The sequence below is a fragment of the Oncorhynchus nerka genome, linkage group LG28, assembly GCF_034236695.1.
Source record: "Oncorhynchus nerka isolate Pitt River linkage group LG28, Oner_Uvic_2.0, whole genome shotgun sequence".
NCBI classification, from domain to species: domain Eukaryota; kingdom Metazoa; phylum Chordata; class Actinopteri; order Salmoniformes; family Salmonidae; genus Oncorhynchus; species Oncorhynchus nerka.
Window position 1 is genome coordinate 14099535 of NC_088423.1, and position 26098 is coordinate 14125632.

Below are 26098 nucleotides of genomic sequence, written 5' to 3' on the forward strand. Positions count from 1 at the left end.
GGGTCTCAACCCCGCCCTGTGCAATTGGGTCCTGGACTTCTTGATGGGCCGCCCCCCAGGTGGTGAAGGAAGGAAACAACACCTCCACTTCACTGATCCTCAACACTGGGGCCCCATAAGGGTGCGTGTTCAGCCCTGTCCTGTACTCCCTGTTCACCCATGACCGCGTGGCAATGCACGCCTCCGACTCAGTCATCAAGTCTGCAGATGACACAACAGTAGTAGGCTTGATTACCAACAATGACGAGACAGACTACAGGGAGGAGGTGCGGGCTCTGGGAGTGTAGGGTCAGGAAAATAACCTCTCACTCAATGTCAACATAACAAAGGAGATGATTGTGGACTTCAGGAAACAGCAGAGCAAGCACCCCCCTATCCATAACAATAGGACAGCAGTGGAGGTGGAAAGTTTTAAGTTCCTCTGCATACATATCACTGACAACCTGAAATGGTCCACCCACACAGACAGACAGACTGGTGAAGAAGGCGCAACAGCGCTTCGTCAACCTCAGGAGGCTTGAGAAATTTGGCTTGTTACCTAAAACCCTCACAAACCTTTACAGATGCACAATTGAGAGCATCAGGATGTATCACCGCCTGGTACGGCAACTGCACTGCCCACAACCGCAGGGCTCTCCAGAGTGTGGAGTGGTCTGCACAACGCATCCCCGGGGACAAACTACCTGCCCTCCAGGACACCTACAGCACCGATGTCACAGGAAGCCCAAAAAGATAATCAAGGACAACAACCACCCGAGCCACTGCCTGTTCACCCTTCTATCATTAGGGCGGCAGGTAGACAAGTGGTTAGAGCTTTGGACTAATAACCGAAAGGTTGCAAGATCAAATCCCCGAGCTGACAAGGTAAAAATCTGTTGTTCTACCCCTCTAACCCACTGCCTTATCCATCAATGAAAATAAGAATTTGTTCTTATAGTTAAATAAATTAAAAATTAAAAAATCATCCAGAAGGTGAGGTCAGTACAGGTGCATCAAAGCTGGGACCGAGAGGCTGAAAAACAGCTTCTATCTCAAGGACATCAGACTGTTAAACAGCCACCACCAGCACAGAGAGGCTGCTGCTGACATACACAGACTTGAAATCACTAGTCACTTTAATAATGTTTACACATCTTGCATTACTCATCTCATCTCATATACTGTATTCTATAGTATCTACTGTCGCTCTGACATTGCTTAGATTTGTGGGTATTAGGTATGTGTTGTGAAATTGTTAGATATTACTTTTTAGATATTGCTGCACTGTCGGAACTAGAAGCACAAGCATATCAATACACCCGCAATAACATCTACTAGACATGTGTATGTGACCAATACATTTGATTTGATTTGATCATAAAACAAGTCAATCATCTCAATCATCTCACTCAACAGGTCAGGTATCTGTAGATGCTCGTCAGACAGTAATAATTAGCACCAGTACTTCCCACACTACCAACACTGCTGAGTAGCAACTTCCCCCTCTCTCCACCCAGATCAGTGCACTGTCTTTCCTAGCACATGAAGTTGGCACGTTTTCAAGATTCTCATCTCTGACGTTTATAACTAGTTTCTCGAAACGAAACACATAGAGAAGCATCCGCATTGCATGCAGTAAATCGTATCTATGCATTGTTAAGATAAAGATAATTACTTAATGGGAATGGATGGACCTGTATGATAAAGCAGAGAGTTAATATTAACCCTGAAGGGGAGTTGTTTACTGTTACTGTTACTACTGCAATATTTAGTAGTATTAGTAGTATTTATCAGTATTAGTAGTATCCTAAATTAGCTTCTGCAGAGGCTAATCTACCTGGTGTCCAAACAGTAATCAAAACAGAACAAATAAAATACATAATGTACATAGCACTACTTTTACAATTGAGTCATTTAGCAGACCAAGGTGTGATGCTTCCTTGAAGGAAATGCTTTCCTTTACAGCAAGACAAAGTTGGCTGTTATCTCATGCACATAAACATTTAGAATGTATTTGAATTAATAGATAAATACAACAACGGTTAAAATCAAGATATGAACTAATAGGCTAAAACAAGGATTAAAAATGTACCAGGCAGTGATGCAACCGGTCAGGATGCTCTCGATGTTGCAGCTGTAGAACCTTTTGAGGATCTCAGGACCCATGCCAAATCTTTTTAGTTTCCTGATGGGGAATAGTCTTTGTCATGCCCTCTTCACGATTGTCTTGGTGTGTTTGGATCAATCTAGTTTGTTGTTGATGTTGGACACCATAGAATTTGAAGCTCTCAACCTGATCCACTACAGCCCCATCAGTGAGAATGGGAACGTGTTCTGTGCTCCTTTTCCTGTTGTCCACAATAATTTCCTTAGTCTTGGTTACGTTGAGGGATAGGTTGTTATTCTGGCACCAGGTGGCCAGGTCTCTGACCTCCTCTCTATAGGCTGTCTCGTCGTTGTCGGTGATCAGGCCTACCACTGTTGTGTCGTCAGCTAATTTAATGATGGTGTTGGAGTCGTGCCTGGCCATGCAGTCGTGGGTGAACAGAGAGTACAGGAGGGGACTGAGCATGCACCCCTGGGGAGCTCCAGTGTTGAGGATCAGCGTGGCAGATGTGTTGCTACCTACCCTCACCACCTGGGGGCGGCCTGTCAGGAAATCCAGGATCCAGTTGCAGAGGGAGGTGTTTAGTCCCAGGTTCCTTAGCTTGGTGATGAGCTTTGAGGGTGCTATGGTGTTGAACGCTGAGCTGTAGTCAATGAACAGTATTCTCACATAGGTGTTCCTTTTGTCCAGGTGGGAAAGGGCAGTGTGGAGTGCAATAGAGATTGCATCATCTGTGGATCTGTTTCGGCGGTACGCAAATTGGAGTGGGTCTAGGGTTTCTGGGATAATGGTGTTGATGTGAGCCATTACCAGCCTTTCAAAGCACTTCATGGCTACGGACGTGAGTGATACGGGTCTGTAGTCATTTAGGCAGGTTGCCTTTGTGTTCTTGGGCACAGGGACTATGGTGGTCTGCTTGAAGCATGTTGGTATTACAGACTCAATCAGGGACATGTTGAAAATGTCAGTGAAGACACCTGCCAGTTGGTCAGCACATGCCTGGAGCACACGTCCTGGTAATCCGTCTGGCCCCACAGCCTTGTGTATGTTGACCTGTTTAAAGGTCTTACTCACGTCGGCTACGGAGAGCGTGATCACACAGTCGTCCGGAACAGCTGATGCTCTCATGCATGCCTCAGTGTTGCTTGCATCGAAGCGAGCATAGAAGTAATTTAGCTCATCTGGTAGGCTCGTGTCACTGAGCAGCTCGCGGCTGTGCTTCCCTTTGTAGTAGTTTGCAAGCCCTGCCACATCCGACGAACATTGAATCATACTACACCAGCTTCGATCTTAGCCCTGTATTGACGCTTTGCTGTTTGATGGTTCATCGCAGGGCATAGCGGGATTTCTTGTAAGCTTAAGGGTTAGAGTCCCGCACCTTGAAAGCGGCAGCTCTACCCTTTAGCTCAGTGCAAATGTTGCCTGCAATCCATGGCTTCTGGTTGGGGTATGTACGTACAGTCACTGTGGGGACAACGTCCTCAATGCACTTATTGATAAAGCCAGTGACTGATGTTCCAGTCTGTGATAGCAAAGCAGTCCTGTAGTTTAGCATCTGCTTCATCTGACCATTTTTTTATAGACCGAGTCACTGGTGCTTCCTGCTTTCATTTTTGCTTGTAAGCAGGAATCAGGAGGATAGAGTTGTGGTCAGATTTACCAAATGGAGGGCGAGGGAGAGCTTTGTCTCTGTGTGTGGAGTACAGGTGATCTAGAATTTTCTTCCCTCTGGTTGCACATTTAACATGTTGATAGAGATTTCCTTCGGTGCTGTGGTCACTTGGCGGGATATGAAATATTATTGAAAAAACAAAGCTGCGAAATAAAAATAAAAATAATAGTAACTATAATAATAATAATAATCACAACAACAATAATAACACTAATAATAACAATAATAATAACAATAACAACAATAATATAACAAATATGTGTAATAATAGCACATTTTTCAAAACATTTTAAAAAGCTCTCTTAAAAACCTTCAGCCAATGTCAGAGACAAAAGTATTGAAATGAATGTTATATAAAATAAACTACAGAATAAAGTTGGCTGTTATTGCATTTAAAAGGTCATTAAAACCGAAAGTGTACTTTTTATTGAATAGAAACCTCCACTGAGTTCTGAAAGAGGCCTATTCATAGTAGCCCACTCACTGTGGCCATCAGTCAGAGCAATAGTTAGAGAATGCCGATGGGTTTGGAAGCTCTAGAGCCAGCCGCCATTCATTTCCATAGCAACTCCCCCTGTCAAAGCAGTAAAACCTGGAGGGTACCAAAAAAAGAGAGAGAGAAAAAAAAGATAGAACAAGAAAAAGAGAGAAAAAAAGGACCCAGGTGGTTAGTCACTAGCTCTGGACGTAGTTTTGAGTCTAACAGTAAGTACTATAGTGTGGAACTTCAGAGAAGAGGAATGACATGGATCTTTACCACTGGAAAGCTGAATGATTATTGGTCAAATGATGTCTTTTTTCCAGGGTGTTTTAGCAGTGTATTTTTGTGGCTTGGCACACAGGGATATTTGTTTGTGTTGTTGACATGTAGGCCAGTCCTAACTAAAGGGAGTGAGGGGCTGAGCTGTGGGAATGAAAACTGAAGCAACTGTGACCTCATGACAATTGACAACAGAGCAGTGAACTATGGTGAGTTAATATATATAAATATAATTTATAATGATGAGGGACTTTATGGATGAAATATGGATTATGATTTTCAAGAACAACTTTATGTCGAGAGAGCTACAGGTATCCAAAAAACTTAAGAGGTCGTAGAAAAGGAACACAGATTATTATATCTTTTTTGAAATAAGGTATGTGGTTGAAGAATTTGTGTACTGGAGTGCCTGGACCTGGCAATTTGTCAACCACGTAAACATTTGAGATTTGATTGTTCCTGTATTATGTTTTATTATAACAGAGTGGCTTTGATTTTACTAACTTACTGCTATTGACATTACTTTGATTTAGTTACCTAAAGTACAACTATCTTATTTCCTAACTAACTTCTCTTGTGTGCGCGTGCGTGTGCATCTGCGTGTGTGTGTGTGTGTGTGTGTGTGTGTGTGTGTGTGTGTGTGTGTGTGTGTGTGTGTGTGTTTCAGATTGGGGGTTACGACGTGGACCTGTTTGTGGACGGTCCAGACTATGACCTGCTCTGCACCATCTGTAGAGCTGTCCTGAGGTGTCCTGTCAGAGTGGCCTGTAACCATGTCTTCTGTAAGACCTGCATCCTACAGTGGCTCAGGAGGTACAGTACATTGGGTCATGTCCTCAGTTTAGGACACACTGTAGGTAGAAGGAATATTGTAACCATAACTGGTTATTCATTAGAAAAGACAGTAGCTGTATTATTATGAAAGGTAGGAAGCAACATCTCACTGGACACACACCGGTTGAATCAACGCTGTTTCCACGTCATTTCAATTAAATGGAACCAACATGGAATAGACGTTGAATTTACATCTGTGCCCAGAGGGATGTGTTTTTAGAACACAAGATTCTGATTTTGGTACGTTTTCACAGTGCTGAAAGATGATTACCATCTAGTTTCTTCAGGTTTTCGACTGTAGAAATTATCCTTTCAAAGTGTAAAATGAATGTTATTGATTCAATTCAGCTCTCTTCTCTAGACAGGAGACATGTCCCTGCTGTAGGAACACTATCAGTCCCAGCTTTATGTTCGTCATGTACAAATTGAGTAAAACTATCAGCCGCCTCAGGATTAAGGTGAGTTATCACCGCCTGATGTTGCTAAGTGTTTCTATTACAAAGTAATAGAGTTCATTTTTCTCTGTAAGCAATGTGTGAGGGCCTCATAGTGTCAAGGAAATAGGATGTTTCAAGCATAGAGGAACTTTCCCTGTCTCACATGTCATCATGCCTCTCATATTGAATAAATTATTTCTTCATAGATCATTCAAACAACCTTCGGCAATCTTTGACTTTCCCACACTCTTCCACTTCTTCTCCTCTCTTCTCCTCTTCACTCTAATCTCTCTCCTTCCCTCTCCGCTCATCTCTGCTCTACCCCTCTCACTCTCCCCTGTAGTGTAACAACGAGGGATGCTCAGCCACTTTCCCTCTGTCTGAGGAGTTCCTCCATAGTTCCTCCTGCCAGTTCCAGAGGGTCCCATGCCCCCACCAGGGCTGTGGTTCCTTGGTGCCCCGCTCAGCCCTGGAGGTCCACTCACAGCACTGCCAGCACTGGAGCCAGCTCTGCCCCATGGGCTGTGGTACTCTGCTCACTCAGGCCACCCAGCCCCAGCACAACTGCTTCAGGTGGGTGGGTGTTAAAACACTGGGAGTGGGTGGGTGTTAAAACACTGGGAGTGGGTGGGTGTTAAAACACTGGGAGTGGGTGGGTGTTAAAACACTAGGAGTGGGTGGGTGTTAAAACACTAGGAGTGGGTGGGTGTTAAAACACTAGGAGTGGGTGGATGAGGTGAGACAGAATGGATATAGCGTTTGTATTTTGAATTTAGAAGCATGCCTCACTTTATTTATTTGGTAGTAGATTAGGTGAGTTTTCTATCCTGGAATCCTAACTGAATATTACTGAAAAGGAAAGGAAGTGGAACAATATTCAGTTTGCATTCCAGGCTAGAATTTCCCCTTTATAATGCTCTGAGTCGACAGTCAAGTCAGAAGAAGGAATTCCCGTCGACCACGGCCACAAATTGGGGGAAACAAACATTATTTCCCATTGACCCCCATTGTAATAGAATCAACTTCGTAGATTTTTTGTTAAACAAAAATAACAAAACATGTTGAAAAGCTGCTTTGTTGTTCAATGTACATGTAACCAGGTCAAAAATCCCGACCTGTGGTTCCAATGCTCCCACGTAGGGGAATAGAGCCTGTGGCTTCAGGTGGTGTGGTGTGGGAGAGTGGGAATTGCGGGGACCGGTGTCCTAGTAGGGTACATGTAGCTATGTGTGTAGAAAACATTTCATTACAGGTAAGACATTTAAGTTGTTTAGTACAGTCCGTTTGTAACTCCACTCACTACTTTATAGTCTGTTTGTTTGTGTAGTTGGTCTTGGCTAGCTTAATGTTCTGGTTGGTTGCAAGCTTAGCACTCACTCACAAGTGGCTGCTAGCACTGTCATGAAAAGGGGCATGAGGGAAGCCCTACTATATTAGGTTTTTCTAAGTAGTGAGAGAGCTCTGGAGCAGGTAATGTTGAATAGTTATCTATGTTGTACTTTAGATATGTTGTACTTTCTTAAATGTAGTTTTGTAATTGCCTAAAACAAGCAGACAAGAAAATTGTGTTTGAAAAAGGTCACGTTTTTAATGTGAGCCAACTGGGTAACCTAGGTAATCACAGGTTGTCTTCCCCCAAGGGGGAGCCACAACATTCTATCTAATATTGATTGGGAGTATATACAAATTCTCTAAGTAAAGCTCAGTATAAATGCATGAATCCCTATGATGATAATGATGGTTACCCTAGGCAGCTGAGGCAGCATGTGGAGGCCCAGAGGCAGAGTCACAGAGCCATCGCTAGCGCCCTCCGGAGAAAGATGGGGAGAATGCAGACCGCCATGACACACGTCAGGAGGCAGGTGGCGCTCATCTGTGAGAGCCTAGAGGTCATGGGAGAGGGGGAGGAAGAAGGGGAGGGGGAGGAGGGTGGAGAGGTGTATGAGGGATATGGAGAGGGGGAGACAACAGGGGAGAGTAATACAAGCAGCAGTAGCAGCAGCTCTTGAGATGGGTACAGGTTTTTATTTGTGTTTTTTTTCTCACAAATTATTAATTCAGTTTTATGTGACATAATGGTTTTTATATCAAATCTGTTTATGCGAAAATGTGAAAATTAAAGAGGTTTTGGATTTGAATGATTTGAATGAAACTGTTCATTTCATTTTGGTGTATTTTGTAAAGACTGCAAATGTATTCTTCTGGATTGTTTTCTTTTCAGAATGTTTTTATTAGGTTGATTATTGTATTTCGGCAAAACCAAATCTCAAATGATTAAAAACATGACAAAAACACTTCCTCATGTCATGGTTTTATTCAATGATTGTTTTCATTTTCATGTATTAAATATGGACTGTCTGCTCAAAAGGACATTGAACTGTAAACAATTAAAACAGCAAGGAAACTCACACCTCATTACTGTTCCTCACATGTAAACATTGACCAAAGGTATGACTTCAGTTGAAGTTCTGTAATATAAAGTATCCCACTACATTCGGTGACACATCTACTTGTAGTGCTATGAGAACTTCAAGGGTGTCATAGCGTCATTGGGCCACAGGGAGGCACTAGTCCAACTCTGTAGTAGTTTTGTCCTGGGAGATCCTCTCAATCGACTCCATGGAGGAGTGGTCTGATGACTGGGACGGACACTGCTGGGTCTGCTGGGCCGCTGGAGGACTGTCCATCCCAGAATGCATTAGAGGCAGGTAGATGTCATCCATATTGGGCAGCACAAACACATTCTGGAATGGAGGGAAGATAGGTTCATTGTTTTATTTGGGGTAGATTGTCTTACTTTGGATTTGTGGGGAAGTTGAGGGAGGGAGGAAGGGGGGGGAGATAAGGGGGAGAGGAAAAGAGGAAGAGACAGATGAAAAAAGACAAGGGAGGGCGAGAGGTGAGAGATACAAGGGTAGACAAGGTGAGGGAGGGAGGGGTGCGAGAGAGAGGATAGAGAAGTCTAACCTGGAACCTCTATCCTGCAGCCTCTTCTCAATCCACTCAGTCACATGACAGAAGGTGACCTCCCTCTCCCCCAACTTGGGTCTGACATGCAGGTCCAGCTTGGGAGGTACACTGAAACTGTACCTGGAATACACACACACACACACACACACACACACACACACACACAGGATCATCAATAAATACATAGAGCCAGTAATCATTTGGCCGGCCTTTTACTCTAATTGACAACAAAATACTTGTCTTTCATCCTGAAGATGCAAGTACGTAAATTAATAAATAGAGTGAAGCTGAATGAATACGAACTAGGTTGTTTCAGGGCAGAGCCATAGAGTATATCTGAGTGTGGGCCAAACCATATTCTATTAGCAGGGGGAGGAGGGATATTGAGTGTGGGCCATACCATATTGTACGAATAGGGGGAGGTGGGGTATAGAGTGTGGGCTGTACCATATTCTATCAGTAATGGGGGGAAGGGATGTTGAATGTGGGCTGTACCATATTCTATCTGTAGGGGGAGGAGGGATATTGAGTGTGGGCCATACCATATTCTATGATTAGGTGGAGGAGGGATATTGAATGTAGAGCCATACCCATAGAGGATGATAGAGGTCTCTAGTGGCCAAAAGGTCATATTAGCATGGGCAGAGCCATTGAGGGCTTTCATGATTTTAATGTGGTCAACTGGGTGGAACTTCATTGGCTTATCCCTCCTGGTTGCCCTGTTGGAGTCATGTCCAACCGGATCATCAACAGGGATCAGCCAATCGTAAAGAAGAAAATTGACTACCTCAAAATTGGCGCTGCCTATGCTGTTGTAACAGTATAACTTTAGACCGTCCCCTCGCCCATACCCGGGCGCAAACCAGGGACCCTCTGCACACATCAACAACAGTCACCCACGAAGCATCGTTACCCATCGCTCCACAAAAGCCACGGCCCTTGCAGAGCAAGGGGAACCACTACTTCAAGGTCTCAGAGCAAGTGACGTCACCGATTAAAATGCCATTTAGCGCGCACCGCTAACTAAGCTAGCCGTTTCACATCCGTTACACTGTCACAGACGCTATAATGGCACAGATACAAAGATCAGTCCTCTATCTATCTCTAACGCCGTACCATATTTTATCAGTAGGGAGAGGAGAGATGTTGAGTGTGGGACGTACCATACTCTATCAGTAGGGGGAGGAGGGATGTTGACAGCCAGTGTTCCAGAAAGCTCCTGAACCTCCACTGCCAGCAGCAGGGGCGTGTTGGACATCTCCTCAATCTTCTTTTTGATGAACTCATTCTCTGTCGCCTTCTGGAAGTACTTAGACTTTGCAATTTTGTCGACAAATCTCAAAATCCGCCTGCCTGTCTTCCCGCCACCAGCAGAAACCCTGCAGAGGGGAGGAGAGAGGAAAAGAGAGGGATAATGTTTACCGTGAATGCAGTCTCCGCTAACACAGGAACATTGCCTTTAAATATCAATTGGGCTATAACAAAGAGCTTCAGCGCTACAGATTGAATCGAGCCCTTAGTGTGCAATACAGCAGAAGGTCACAGTCAGGAAAAACATCATATCATTCCACATGGCCGACTATATTGGGCGTGTAAGAGAATGGAACATCCATTACCCTTCAGGTCCAGGTAGAGTCCCCTTTTCTCCCACAATGCCTTGGGGCTCTGAGAGCAGTACTTCCTCCTCGTCAGAAGAACCGGAGGACTCCTCATCACTGTCAGCCAGAACACTGAGGAAGGGTCTGTACTTGGACACAACAACACAGGTTAAAAATCTCACTGAGACTAAACTTAAGCCTTAACCCTGACCCTAGCTTCATGTCCACATTTCACATTTCACATCCTGGTTCAACCATAACCCTAGCCTCAACCACAGAGAAAGGGTTAGCTGATTGGGTGTGTCGAAAATAAATAGATAGGGGTGTCGAAAGAGCGTAGGCGTATCGAAAGCACACGTAATTCATGTGACTATCTGTCAGTTCTTTCACGTGAGTGCAGAGATTAGTGCAAATGCGCATCGAAAAGAACTTGAGGAAGTTTGGGAAACTCAGAATGATGGTGTTGTAAAATCACTCAGGCTTTGAGAAAACACTGCATGTAAATGCAAATATCTTAACATTTTACATTTATCAAATTTCATTGCAGTTGTGCAGGCTACTGTGCGCAATGTCATTATCAATTTTGTCTATGTCCCATTCCTAAACACCGGTAGCAAGTTTGCTGAAGGGCAGACCAATGGGTGGCATACCCGGCTGAAAGTTTGCTGAAGGGCAGACCAATGGGTGGCATACCCGGCTGAAAGTTTGCTGAAGGGCAGACCAATGGGTGGCATACCCGGCTGAAAGTTTGCTGAAGGGCAGACCAATGGGGGCATACCCGGCTGAAAGTTTGCTGAAGGGCAGACCAATGGGTGGCATACCCGGCTGAAAGTTTGCTGAAGGGCAGACCAATGGGTGGCATACCCGGCTGAACGTTTGCTGAAGGGCAGACCAATGGGTGGCATACCCGGCTGAAAGTTTACTGAAGGGCAGACCAATGGGTGGCATACCCGGCTGAAAGTTTGCTGAAGGGCAGACCAATGGGTGGCATACCCGGCTGAAAGTTTGCTGACATGCCGATGACGACTAATTTATGAATCGAGTCGAGCCAAAATAGCTTACAGCCTATGCTGATAGACGTCTGATACTAGCACGTTATAATATCAGGAGATTCGAAGGAGGTTACCCTGGTGGCAGATCTTCATGTCTCGTCACGATTGCTTTCATAAAAGTTTGAGTTGTGTATGTCAAAATGATTATGCGACTGAGCAATACTATGCATGACACATAGAAAACTGGTAATAATTGTACATCTTTGCTTTCATAAAAGTTTGAGTTGTGTGTGTGTTTAAAACTGCTTTAGCATCTTCCACGCACTTCCTGAATGTGACTGAACAAAATAGGCTCGTCTGAGTGGTGTTACCTGGCAACAACCCTGTCCAATCAAGAGACCATCCAATACCAGTGTACTTTCGCCACGCCCATTTATTTTGACCCACCCACTTATTTCGACATGCCCACTACTCAGAGAGCAGTCCCGCACACAGCTACCTATAGTTGGAACCACAACCCTAACCATAAACTTAGATTTATGTCCACATCCCGGTTCAACTCTTACCCTTACCCTTAACCACAACCATAACCCTCAACCACAGAGACCAGACACACATATCCTACAACTACTTGAACTGGGCCTCATACACAATGACTTCACATTCAACTATAAACACAACCTATAAACTCATGGGACAGCAATGGGCAAGAAGTTTGCCCAGCTTATGCCAATATATACATGGCGGACTGGTAGACAACGGCATTGGCCAAATGCCAATTGCTGCCCCTGTTCTATAAATGTTATCTGGACAATATCTTCGGAGGGTGGCAACACAACCTACAAGACTTCACTACAATTATACTTTTAGGGGAATTGTCAAATCCCAACTCTTCCGTTTTCACAAAACATACAGACGATCTAAATTACTTCTATGCTCACTTCCAGGCAAGCAATGCTGAAGTATGCATGAGAGTGTAGCCGATGCGAAATGGCTAGCTAGTTAGCGGTGGTGCGCACTGGTAGCGTTTCTATCGGTGACGTCACTCGCTCTGAGACCTTGAAGTAGTGGTTCCCCTTGCTCTGCAAGGGCCGCGGCTTTTGTGGAGCGATGGGTAACGATACATCGAGGGTGACTGTGCAGAGCGTCCCTGGTTCGCTCCCAGGTCGGGGCAAGGGGACAGACGTAAAGTATATACTGTTACAATAGCACCAGCTGTTCCGAACGACTGTGTGATCACGCTCTCCGTAGCCGATGTAAGGTCAACACTCACAAGGCCACAGGGCCAGACTGATCACCAGGACGTGTACTCTGAGCATGTGTTGACCAACTGGTAAGTGTCTTCACTGACATTTTCAACCTGTCCCTGACTGAGTCTGTAATACCAACATGTTCCAAGTAGGGCTGGGCGATATGGCCAAAATCTCATATCCCGATATAGGTTATTTCATATCTTGATAACGACACATATCACGATATAGCACATTTTCTGTAAATTCAACGAATAAATAGTTTATATAAAATGACCACATGTAAAGGACCAATTTCTTATTACATTTTGAATTATACTAAAAAAAAAGGTACTTACTCATACTTAGCCCTAACCCTAACCCTAACTTAGCCCTAACCCTAACTTAGCCCTAGCCCTAACCCTAACTTAGCCCTAACCCTAACTTAGCCCTAGCCCTAACCCTAACTTAGCCCTAGCCGTAACCCAAACTTAGCCCTAACCCTAACTTAGCCCTAACCCTAACCCTAACTTAGCCCTAACCCTAACCCTAACTTAGCCCTAGCTGTAACCCTAACTTAGGCCTAACCCTAACTTAGCCCTAACCCTAACTTAGCCCTAGCCGTAACCCTAACTTAGCCCTAACCCTAACCCTAACTTAGCCCTAACCCTAACCCTAACCCTAATTTAGCCCTAACCCTAACTTAGCCCTAACCCTAACCCTAACTTAGCCCTAACCCTAACCCTAACTTAGCCCTAGCCCTAACCCTAACTTAGCCCTAACCCTAACTTAGCCCTAGCCGTAACCCTAACTTAGCCCTAACCCTAACTTAGCCCTAGCCCTAACTTAGCCCTAACTTAGCCCTAGCCCTAACATAGCCCTAACCCTAACCCTAACTTAGCCCTAACCCTAACCCTAACTTAGCCCTAGCCCTAACCCTAACTTAGCCCTAACCCTAACTTAGCCCTAGCCGTAACCCTAACTTAGCCCTAGCCCTAACTTAGCCCTAACCCTAACTTAGCCCTAGCCCTAACCCTAACTTAGCCCTAGCCCTAACCCTAACTTAGCCCTAACCCTAATTTAGCCCTAGCCCTAACTTATCCCTAACCCTAACTTAGCCCTAACCCTAACCCTGACCCTAACTTAGCCCTAACCCTAACTTAGCCCTAGCCCTAACCCTAACTTAGCCCTGACCCTAACTTAGCCCTAACCCTAACTTAGCTCTAACCCTAACCTAGCCCTAGCCCTTACCCTAACTTAGCTCTAACCCTAACCTAGCCCTAACCCTAACGTAGCCCTAGCCCTAAACCTAACCCTAACTTAGCCCTAACCCTAACTTAGCCCTAGCCCTAACCCTAACTTAGCCCTAACCCTAACTTAGCCCTAGCCCTAACCTAGCCCTTACTTAGCACTAGCCCTAACCCTAACTTAGCCCTAACTTAGCCCTAGCCCTAACCCTAATTTAGCCCTAGCCGTAACCCTAACCCAATTTAGCCCTAGCCGTAACCCTAACTTAGCCCTAACCCTAACTTAGCCCTAACCCTAATTTAGCCCTAGCCCTAACTTATCCCTAACCATAACTTAGCCCTAACCCTAACCCTGACCCTAACTGAGCCCTAACCCTAACCCTAACTTAGCCCTAGCCCTAACTTAGCCCTGACCCTAACTTAGCCCTAACCCTAACTTAACTCTAACCCTAACCTAGCCCTAGCCCTTACCCTAACTTAGCTCTAACCCTAACCTAGCCCTAGCCCTAACCTAGCCCTAGCCCTAAACCTAACCCTAACTTAGCCCTAACCCTAACCCTAACTTAGCCCTAACCCTAACTTAGCCCTAACCCTAACTTAGCCCTAGCCCTAACCTAGCCCTAGTCCTTACTTAGCACTAGCCCTAACCCTAACTTAGCCCTAGCCCTAACTTAGCCCTAGCCCTAACCCTAATTTAGCCCTAGCCCTAACCCTAATTTAGCCCTAGCCGTAACCCTAACCCAACTTAGCCCTAACCCTAACCCTAACTTAGCCCTAACCCTAACTTAGCCCTAGCCCTAATTTATCCCTAACCCCAATTTAGCCCTAACCCTAACTTAGCCCTAACCCTAACTTAGCCCAAGTCCTAACCCTGACCCTATCTTAGCCCTAACCCTAACCCTAACTTAGCCCTAGCCCTAACCCTAACTTAGCCCTAACCCTAACTTAGCTCTAACCCTAACCTAGCCCTAGCCCTAACCTAGCCCTAGCCCTAAACCTAACCCTAACTTAGCCCTAACCCTAACTTAGCCCTAGCCCTAACCCTAACTTAGCCCTAACCCTAACTTAGCCCTAGCCCTATCCTAGCCCTAACCCTAACGTAGCACTAGCCCTAACCCTAACTTAGCCCTAGCCCTAAATTAGCCCTAGCCCTAACCTTAATTTAGCCCTAACCCTAACCCCAATTTAGCCCTAACCCTAACTTAGCCCTAACCCTAACCCTAACTTAGCCCTAACCCGAACTTAGCCCTAGCCCTAACTTAGCCCTAGCCCTAACTTAGCCCTAGCCCTAACCCTAACGTAGCCCTAACCCTGACCCTAACTTAGCCCTAACCCTAACTTAGCCCTAGCCCTAACTTAGCCCTAGCCCTGACCCTAACTTAGCCTTAACCCTAATTTAGCCCTAACCCTAACTTAGCCCTAGCCCTAACCTAGCCCTAACCCTAACTTAGCCCTAGCCCTAACCCTAACTTAGCCCTAACCCTAATTTAGCCCTAGCCCTAACCTTAATTTAGCCCTAACCCTAAACCCAATTTAGCCCTAACCCTAACTTAGCCCTAACCCTAACCCTAACTTAGCCCTAACCCGAACTTATCCCTAGACCTAACTTAGCCCTAGCCCTAACTTAGCCCTAGCCCTAACTTAGCCCTAGCCCTAACCCTAACTTAGCCCTAACCCTGACCCTAACTTAGCCCTAACCCTAACTTAGCCCTAACTTAGCCCTAGCCCTGACCCTAACTTAGCCTTAACCCTAATTTAGCCCTAGCCCTAACTTAGCCCTAGCCCTAACCTAGCCCTAACCCTAACTTAGCCCTAGCCCTAACCCTAACTTAGCCCTAACCCTAATTTAGCCCTAACCCTAACTTAGCCCTAGCCCTAACCCTAACTTAGCCCTAGCCCTAACTTAGTCCTAGCCCTAACCCTAACTTAGCCCTAGCCCTAACCCTAACTTAGCCCTAACCCTAACCTAGCCCTAGTCCTTACTTAGCACTAGCCCTAAACCTAACTTAGCCCTAGCCCTAACTTAGCCCTAGCCCTAACCCTAATTTAGCCCTAGCCGTAACCCTAATTTAGCCCTAGCCGTAACCCTAACCCAACTTAGCCCTGCCGTAACCCTAACTTAGCCCTAACCCTAACCCTAACTTAGCCCTAACCCTAACTTAGCCCTAACCCTAATTTATCCCTAACCCCAATTTAGCCCTAACCCTAACTTAGCCCTAACCCTAACTTAGCCCTAACCCTAACTTAGCCCAAGCCCTAACCCTGACCCTATCTTAGCCCTAACCCTAACTTAGCCCTAGCCCTAACCCTAACTTAGCCCTGACCTTAACTTAGCCCTAACCCTAACTTAGCCCTAACCCTAACTTAGCTCTAACCCTAACCTAGCCCTAGCCCTAACCTAGCCCTAGCCCTAAACCTAACCCTAACTTAGCCCTAACCCTAACTTAGCCCTAGCCCTAACCCTAACTTAGCCCTAACCCTAACTTAGCCGTAGCCCTAACCTAGCCCTAACCCTAACGCAGCACTAGCCCTAACCCTAACTTAGCCCTAGCCCTAAATTAGCCCTAACCTTAATTTAGCCCTAACCCTAACCCCAATTTAGCCCTAACCCTAACTTAGCCCTAACCCTAACCCTAACTTAGCCCTAGCCCTAACTTAGCCCTAGCCCTAACTTAGCCCTAGCCCTAACTTAGCCCTAGCCCTAACTTAGCCCTAACCCTGACCCTAACTTAGCCCTAACCCTAACTTAGCCCTAGCCCTAACGTAGCCCTAGCCCTGACCCTAACTTAGCCTTAACCCTAATTTAGCCCTAACCCTAACTTAGCCCTAGCCCTAACCTAGCCCTAACCCTAACTTAGCCCTAGCCCTAACCCTAACTTAGCCCTAACCCTAATTTAGCCCTAACCCTAACTTAGCCCTAGCCCTAACCCTAACTTAGCCCTAGCCCTAACTTAGTCCTAGCCCTAACCCTAACTTAGCACTAGCCCTAACCCTAACTTAGCCCTAACCCTAACTTAGCCCTAGCCCTAACCCTAACTTAGCCCTAGCCCTAACCCTAACTTAGCCCTAGCCCTAACTTAGCCCTAGCCCTAACCCTAATTTAGCCCTAGTCCTAACCTTAACCCTAACTTAGCCCTAATCCTAACTTAGCCCTAGCCCTAACCCTAACTTAGCCCTAGCCCTAACTTAGTCCTAGCCCTAACCCTAACTTAGCCCTAGCCCTAACTTAGCCCTAACCCTAACCTAGCCCTAGTCCTTACTTAGCACTAGCCCTAACTTAGCCCTAGCCCTAACTTAGCCCTAGCCCTAACCCTAACCCAACTTAGCCCTAGCCGTAACCCTAACTTAGCCCTAACCCTAACCCTAACTTAGCCCTAACCCTAACTTAGCCCTAACCCTAACTTATCCCTAGCCCTAATTTATCCCTAACCCCAATTTAGCCCTAACCCTAACTTAGCCCTAACCCTAACTTAGCCCAAGCCCTAACCCTGACCCTATCTTAGCCCTAACCCTAACCCTAACTTAGCCCTAGCCCTAACCCTAACTTAGCCCTGACCTTAACTTAGCCCTAACCCTAATTTAGCCCTAACCCTAACTTAGCTCTAACCCTAACCTAGCCCTAGCCCTAACCTAGCCCTAAACCTAACCCTAACTTAGCCCTAACCCTAACTTAGCCCTAGCCCTAACCTAGCCCTAACCCTAACGTAGCCCTAGCCCTAAATTAGCCCTAGCCCTAACCTTAATTTAGCCCTAACCCTAACCCCAATTTAGCCCTAACCCTAACTTAGCCCTAACCCTAACCCTAACTTAGCCCTAGCCCTAACTTAGCCCTAGCCCTAACTTAGCCCTAGCCCTAACCCTAACTTAGCCCTAACCCTGACCCTAACTTAGCCCTAACCCTAACTTAGCCCTAGCCCTAACTTAGCCCTAGCCCTGACCCTAACTTAGCCTTAACCCTAATTTAGCCCTAACCCTAACTTAGCCCTAGCCCTAACCTAGCCCTAACCCTAACTTAGCCCTAGCCCTAACCCTAACTTAGCCCTAACCCTAATTTAGCCCTAACCCTAACTTAGCCCTAGCCCTAACCCTAACTTAGCCCTAGCCCTAACTTAGTCCTAGCCCTAACCCTAACTTAGCCCTAACCCTAACCCTAACTTAGCCCTAACCCTAAGCCAGCCCTAGCCCTAACTTAGCCCTAACCCTAACCCTAACTTAGCCTAACCCTAACTTAGCCCTAACCCTAAGCCAGCCCTAGCCCTAACTTAGCCCTAACCCTAACCCTAACTTAGCCCTAACCTAACTTAGCCCTAACCCTAAGCCAGCCCTAGCCCTAAGCCAGCCCTAACCCTAACTTAGCCCTAACCCTAACCTAGCCCTAGTCCTTACTTAGCACTAGCCCTAAACCTAACTTAGCCCTAGCCCTAACTTAGCCCTAGCCCCTAACCCTAACCCTAACCCCAATTTAGCCCTAGCCGTAACCCTAATTTAGCCCAGCCGTAACCCTAACCCAACTTAGCCCTGCCGTAACCCTAACTTAGCCCTAACCCTAACCCTAACTTAGCCCTAACCCTAACTTAGCCCTAACCCTAATTTATCCCTAACCCCAATTTAGCCCTAACCCTAACTTAGCCCTAACCCTAACTTAGCCCTAACCCTAACTTAGCCCAAGCCCTAACCCTGACCCTATCTTAGCCCTAACCCTAACTTAGCCCTAGCCCTAACCCTAACTTAGCCCTGACCTTAACTTAGCCCTAACCCTAACTTAGCCCTAACCCTAACTTAGCTCTAACCCTAACCTAGCCCTAGCCCTAACCTAGCCCTAGCCCTAAACCTAACCCTAACTTAGCCCTAACCCTAACTTAGCCCTAGCCCTAACCCTAACTTAGCCCTAACCCTAACTTAGCCGTAGCCCTAACCTAGCCCTAACCCTAACGTAGCACTAGCCCTAACCCTAACTTAGCCCTAGCCCTAAATTAGCCCTAACCTTAATTTAGCCCTAACCCTAACCCCAATTTAGCCCTAACCCTAACTTAGCCCTAACCCTAACCCTAACTTAGCCCTAGCCCTAACTTAGCCCTAGCCCTAACTTAGCCCTAGCCCTAACTTAGCCCTAACCCTGACCCTAACTTAGCCCTAACCCTAACTTAGCCCTAGCCCTAACGTAGCCCTAGCCCTGACCCTAACTTAGCCTTAACCCTAATTTAGCCCTAACCCTAACTTAGCCCTAGCCCTAACCTAGCCCTAACCCTAACTTAGCCCTAGCCCTAACCCTAACTTAGCCCTAACCCTAATTTAGCCCTAACCCTAACTTAGCCCTAGCCCTAACCCTAATTTAGCCCTAGCCCTAACTTAGTCCTAGCCCTAACCCTAACTTAGCACTAGCCCTAACCCTAACTTAGCCCTAACCCTAACTTAGCCCTAGCCCTAACCCTAACTTAGCCCTAGCCCTAACCCTAACTTAGCCCTAGCCCTAACTTAGCCCTAGCCCTAACCCTAATTTAGCCCTAGTCCTAACCTTAACCCTAACTTAGCCCTAATCCTAACTTAGCCCTAGCCCTAACCCTAACTTAGCCCTAGCCCTAACTTAGTCCTAGCCCTAACCCTAACTTAGCCCTAGCCCTAACTTAGCCCTAACCCTAACCTAGCCCTAGTCCTTACTTAGCACTAGCCCTAGCCCTAACTTAGCCCTAGCCCTAACTTAGCCCTAGCCCTAACCCTAACCCAACTTAGCCCTAGCCGTAACCCTAACTTAGCCCTAACCCTAACCCTAACTTAGCCCTAACCCTAACTTAGCCCTAACCCTAACTTATCCCTAGCCCTAATTTATCCCTAACCCCAATTTAGCCCTAACCCTAACTTAGCCCTAACCCTAACTTAGCCCAAGCCCTAACCTGACCCTATCTTAGCCCTAACCCTAACCCTAACTTAGCCCTAGCCCTAACCCTAACTTAGCCCTGACCTTAACTTAGCCCTAACCCTAATTTAGCCCTAACCCTAACTTAGCTCTAACCCTAACCTAGCCCTAGCCCTAACCTAGCCCTAAACCTAACCCTAACTTAGCCCTAACCCTAACTTAGCCCTAGCCCTAACCTAGCCCTAACCCTAACGTAGCCCTAGCCCTAAATTAGCCCTAGCCCTAACCTTAATTTAGCCCTAACCTAACCCCAATTTAGCCCTAACCCTAACTTAGCCCTAACCCTAACCCTAACTTAGCCCTAGCCCTAACTTAGCCCTAGCCCTAACTTAGCCCTAGCCCTAACCCTAACTTAGCCCTAACCCTGACCCTAACTTAGACCTAACCCTAACTTAGCCCTAGCCCTAACTTAGCCCTAGCCCTGACCCTAACTTAGCCTTAACCCTAATTTAGCCCTAACCCTAACTTAGCCCTAGCCCTAACCTAGCCCTAACCCTAACTTAGCCCTAGCCCTAACCCTAACTTAGCCCTAACCCTAATTTAGCCCTAACCCTAACTTAGCCCTAGCCCTAACCCTAACTTAGCCCTAGCCCTAACTTAGTCCTAGCCCTAACCCTAACTTAGCCCTAACCCTAACCCTAACTTAGCCCTAACCCTAAGCCAGCCCTAGCCCTAACTTAGCCCTAACCCTAACCCTAACTTAGCCCTAACCCTAACTTAGCCCTAACCCTAAGCCAGCCCTAGCCCTAACTTAGCCCTAACCCTAACCCTAACTTAGCCCTAACCCTAACTTAGCCCTAACCCTAAGCCAGCCCTAGCCCTAAGCCAGCCCTAACCCTAACTTAGCCCTAACCCTAACCTAGCCCTAGTCCTTACTTAGCACTAGCCCTAAACCTAACTTAGCCCTAGCCCTAACTTAGCCCTAGCCCTAACCCTAATTTAGCCCTAGCCGTAACCCTAATTTAGCCCTAGCCGTAACCCTAACCCAACTTAGCCCTGCCGTAACCCTAACTTAGCCCTAACCCTAACCCTAACTTAGCCCTAACCCTAACTTAGCCCTAACCCTAATTTATCCCTAACCCCAATTTAGCCCTAACCCTAACTTAGCCCTAACCCTAACTTAGCCCTAACCCTAACTTAGCCCAAGCCCTAACCCTGACCCTATCTTAGCCCTAACCCTAACTTAGCCCTAGCCCTAACCCTAACTTAGCCCTGACCTTAACTTAGCCCTAACCCTAACTTAGCCCTAACCCTAACTTAGCTCTAACCCTAACCTAGCCCTAGCCCTAACCTAGCCCTAGCCCTAAACCTAACCCCTAACTTAGCCCTAACCCTAACTTAGCCTAGCCCTAACCCTAACTTAGCCCTAACCCTAACTTAGCCGTAGCCCTAACCTAGCCCTAACCCTAACGTAGCACTAGCCCTAACCCTAACTTAGCCCTAGCCCTAAATTAGCCCTAACCTTAATTTAGCCCTAACCCTAACCCCAATTTAGCCCTAACCCTAACTTAGCCCTAACCCTAACCCTAACTTAGCCCTAGCCCTAACTTAGCCCTAGCCCTAACTTAGCCCTAGCCCTAACTTAGCCCTAACCTGACCCTAACTTAGCCCTAACCCTAACTTAGCCCTAGCCCTAACGTAGCCCTAGCCCTGACCCTAACTTAGCCTTAACCCTAATTTAGCCCTAACCCTAACTTAGCCCTAGCCCTAACCTAGCCCTAACCCTAACTTAGCCCTAGCCCTAACCCTAACTTAGCCCTAACCCTAATTTAGCCCTAACCCTAACTTAGCCCTAGCCCTAACCCTAATTTAGCCCTAGCCCTAACTTAGTCCTAGCCCTAACCCTAACTTAGCACTAGCCCTAACCCTAACTTAGCCCTAACCCTAACTTAGCCCTAGCCTAACCCTAACTAGCCCTAGCCCTAGCCCTAACCCTAACTTAGCCCTAGCCCTAACCCTAACTTAGCCCTAGCCCCTAGCCCTAACCCTAATTTAGCCCCTAAGTCCTAACCTTAACCCTAACTTAGCTAAGCCCTAATCCTAACTTAGCCCTAGCCCTAACCCTAATCTCTAGCCCTAGCCCTAACCCTAACTTAGTCCTAGCCCTAACCCTAACTTAGCCCTAGCCCTAACTTAGCCCTAACCCTAACCTAGCCCTAGTCCTTACTTAGCACTAGCCCTAGCCCTAACTTAGCCCTAGCCCTAACTTAGCCCTAGCCCTAACCCTAACCCAACTTAGCTCCTAGCCGTAACCCTAACTCCTAGCCCTAACCCTAACCCTAACTTAGCCCTAACCCTAACTTAGCCCTAACCCTAACTTATCCCTAGCCCTAATTTATCCCTAACCCCAATTTAGCCCTAACCCTAACTTAGCCCTAACCCTAACTTAGCCCAAGCCCTAACCCTGACCCTATCTTAGCCCTAACCCTAACCCTAACTTAGCCCTAGCCCTAACCCTAACTTAGCCCTGACCTTAACTTAGCCCTAACCCTAATTTAGCCCTAACCCTAACTTAGCTCTAACCCTAACCTAGCCCTAGCCCTAACCTAGCCCTAAACCTAACCCTAACTTAGCCCTAACCCTAACTTAGCCCTAGCCCTAACCTAGCCCTAACCTAACGTAGCCCTAGCCCTAAATTAGCCCTAGCCCTAACCTTAATTTAGCCCTAACCCTAACCCCAATTTAGCCCTAACCCTAACTTAGCCCTAACCTAACCCTAACTTAGCCCTAGCCCTAACTTAGCCCTAGCCCTAACTTAGCCCTAGCCCTAACCCTAACTTAGCCCTAACCCTGACCCTAACTTAGCCCTAACCCTAACTTAGCCCTAGCCCTAACTTAGCCCTAGCCCTGACCCTAACTTAGCCTTAACCCTAATTTAGCCCTAACCCTAACTTAGCCCTAGCCCTAACCTAGCCCTAACCCTAACTTAGCCCTAGCCCTAACCCTAACTTAGCCCTAACCCTAATTTAGCCCTAACCCTAACTTAGCCCTAGCCCTAACCCTAACTTAGCCCTAGCCCTAACTTAGTCCTAGCCCTAACCCTAACTTAGCCCTAACCCTAACCCTAACTTAGCCCTAACCCTAAGCCAGCCCTAGCCCTAACTTAGCCCTAACCCTAACCCTAACTTAGCCCTAACCCTAACTTAGCCCTAACCCTAAGCCAGCCCTAGCCCTAACTTAGCCCTAACCCTAACCCTAACTTAGCCCTAACCCTAACTTAGCCCTAACCCTAAGCCAGCCCTAGCCCTAAGCCAGCCCTAACCCTAACTTAGCCCTAACCCTAACCTAGCCCTAGTCCTTACTTAGCACTAGCCCTAAACCTAACTTAGCCCTAGCCCTAACTTAGCCCTAGCCCTAACCCTAATTTAGCCCTAGCCGTAACCCTAATTTAGCCCTAGCCGTAACCCTAACCCAATTTAGCCCTGCCGTAACCCTAACTTAGCCCTAACCCTAACCCTAACTTAGCCCCAACCCTAACTTAGCCCTAACCCTAATTTATCCCTAACCCCAATTTAGCCCTAACCCTAACTTAGCCCTAACCCTAACTTAGCCCTAACCCTAACTTAGCCCAAGCCCTAACCCTGACCCTATCTTAGCCCTAACCCTAACTTAGCCCTAGCCCTAACCCTAACTTAGCCCTGACCTTAACTTAGCCCTAACCCTAACTTAGCCCTAACCCTAACTTAGCTCTAACCCTAACCTAGCCCTAGCCCTAACCTAGCCCTAGCCCTAAACCTAACCCTAACTTAGCCCTAACCCTAACTTAGCCCTAGCCCTAACCCTAACTTAGCCCTAACCCTAACTTAGCCGTAGCCCTAACCTAGCCCTAACCCTAACCCTAAGCACTAGCCCTAACCCTAACTTAGCCCTAGCCCTAAAATTAGCCCTAACCTTAATTTAGCCCTAACCCTAACCCCAATTTAGCCCTAACCCTAACTTAGCCCTAACCCTAACCCCTAGCCCCAGCCCTAACTAACCCTAACTTAGCCTAACCCTAAGCCCTAACTTAGCCCTAGCCCTAACTTAGCCCTAGCCCTAACTAGCCCTGGCCTAGCCCTAACTTAGCCCTAACCCTGACCCTAACTTAGCCCTAACCCTAACTTAGCCCTAGCCCTAACAGTAGCCCCTAGCCCTAACCCTAACTTAGCCTTAACCCTAATTTAGCCCTAACCCTAACTTAGCCTAGCCCTAACCTAGCCCTAACCCTAACTTAGCCCTAGCCCTAACCCTAACTTAGCCCTAACCCTAATTTAGCCCTAACCCTAACTTAGCCCTAACCCTAACCCTAACTTTAGCTAAAATCTTAGCCTAGCCCTAACTTAGTCCTAGCCCTAACCCCTAACTTAGCACTAGCCCTAACCCTAACTTAGCCCTAACCCTAACCCTTAGCCCTAGCCCCTAACTAACCCTAACTTAGCCCTAGCCCTAACCCTAACTTAGCCCTAGCCCTAACTTAGCCCTAGCCCTAACCCTAATTTAGCCAGCCCTAAGTCCTAACCTTAACCCTAACTTAGCCCTAACCCTAACTTAGCCCTAGCCCTAACCCTAACTTAGCCCTAGCCCTAACTTAGTCCTAGCCCTAACCCTAACTTAGCCCTAGCCCTAACCTAGCCCTAACCCTAACCTAGCCCTAGTCCTAACTTAGCACTAGCCCTAGCCCTAACTTAGCCCTAGCCCTAACCTAGCCCTAACCCTAACCTAACCCAACCCTAGCCCTAGCCGTAACCCTAACTTAGCCCTAACCCTAGCTTGAGCTCCTAACCCTAACCCTAACCCTAACTTAGCCCTAACCCTAACTTAGCCCTAACCCTAACTTATCCCTAAGCCCTAATTTATCCCTAACCCCAATTTAGCCCTAACCCTAACTTAGCCCTAACCCTAACTTAGCCCAAGCCCTAACCCTGACCCTATCTTAGCCCTAACCCTAACCCTAACTTAGCCCTAGCCCTAACCCTAACTTAGCCCTGACCTTAACTTAGCCCTAACCCTAATTTAGCCCTAACCCTAACTTAGCTCTAACCCTAACCTAGCCCTAGCCCTAACCTAGCCCTAAACCTAACCCTAACTTAGCCCTAACCTAACTTAGCCCTAGCCCTAACCTAGCCCTAACCCTAACGTAGCCCTAACCCTAAAATTAGCCCTAGCCCTAACCTTAATTTAGCCCTAACCCTAACCCCAATTTAGCCCTAACCCTAACTTAGCCCTAACCCTAACCCTAACTTAGCCCTAGCCCTAACTTAGCCCTAGCCCTAACCCTAACCCTAACCCTAACTTAGCCCTAACCCTGACCCTAACTTAGCCCCTAACCCTAACCCTAGCCCTAGCCCTAACTTAGCCCCTAGCCCTGACCCCTAACTTAGCCTTAACCCTAACTTAGCCCTAACCCTAACTCCCTAGCCCTAGCCCTAACCTAGCCCTAACCCTAACTTAGCCCTAGCCCTAACCCTAACTTAGCCCTAACCCTAATTTAGCCCTAACCCTAACTTAACCCTAGCCCTAACCCTAACTTAGCCCCTAGCCCTAACTTAGTCCTAGCCCTAACCCTAACTTAGCCCTAGCCCTAACCCTAACTTAGCCCTAACCCTAACTTAGCCCTAACCCTAATTTAGCCCTAACCCTAACTTAGCCCTAGCCCTAACCCTAACTTAGCCCTAGCCCTAACTTAGTCCTAGCCCTAACCCTAACTTAGCACTAGCCCTAACCCTAACTTAGCCCCTAACCCTAACTGACCCTAGCCCTAGCCCTAACCCTAACTTAGCCCCTAGCCCTAACCCTAACTTAGCCCTAGCCCTAACTTAGCCCTAGCCCTAACCCTAATTTAGCCCTAGTCCTAACCTTAACCCTAACTTAGCCCTAATCCTAACTTAGCCCTAGCCCTAACCCTAACTTAGCCCTAACCCTAACTTAGTCCTAGCCCTAACCCTAACTTAGCCCTAGCCCTAACTTAGCCCTAACCCTAACCTAGCCCTAGTCCTTACTTAGCACTAGCCCTAGCCCTAACTTAGCCCTAGCCCTAACTTAGCCCTAGCCCTAACCCTAACCCAACTTAGCCCTAGCCGTAACCCTAACTTAGCCCCTAACCCTAACCCTAACTTAGCCCTAACCCTAACTAGCACTAGCCCTAACCCTAACTTATCCCTAGCCCTAATTTATCCCTAACCCTAAATTTAGCCCTAACCCTAACTTAGCCCTAACCCTAACTTAGCCCAAGCCCTAACCCTGACCCTATCTTAGCCCTAACCCTAACCCTAACTCTAGCCCTAGCCCTAACCCTAACTTAGCCCTGACCTTAACTTAGCCCTAACCCTAATTTAGCCCTAACCCTAACTTAGCTCTAACCCTAACCTAGCCCTAGCCCT

The 26098-nt window shown here is 46.9% G+C and overlaps 1 protein-coding gene and 1 pseudogene across 1 annotated transcript; one reads left to right on the forward strand and one right to left on the reverse strand.

Annotated features, from left to right (window-relative positions):
- Positions 1-4416: 4416 nt before the first annotated feature.
- On the forward strand, positions 4417-8061 carry LOC115113821 (RING finger protein 151-like). The gene is made up of 5 exons (XM_029641809.2): positions 4417-4727; positions 5186-5331; positions 5714-5810; positions 6133-6362; positions 7540-8061. Exons 1-5 carry the CDS (start codon positions 4725-4727, stop codon positions 7796-7798), a joined length of 735 nt encoding a protein of 244 aa, XP_029497669.2. The 5' UTR covers positions 4417-4724; the 3' UTR covers positions 7799-8061.
- A 63-nt stretch (positions 8062-8124) lies between these two features.
- LOC115113822 (testis-expressed protein 2-like) overlaps positions 8125-26098 on the reverse strand; it is a 63095-nt pseudogene continuing 45121 nt past the window's right edge.

Coding starts and splice junctions, on each gene's coding strand:
- LOC115113821 (XM_029641809.2), top strand. Junction 5,332..5,713: donor ATCCTACAGTGGCTCAGGAG/GTACAGTACATT, acceptor TCTCTTCTCTAG/ACAGGAGACATGTCCCTGCT. Junction 5,811..6,132: donor TCAGCCGCCTCAGGATTAAG/GTGAGTTATCAC, acceptor TCTCCCCTGTAG/TGTAACAACGAGGGATGCTC.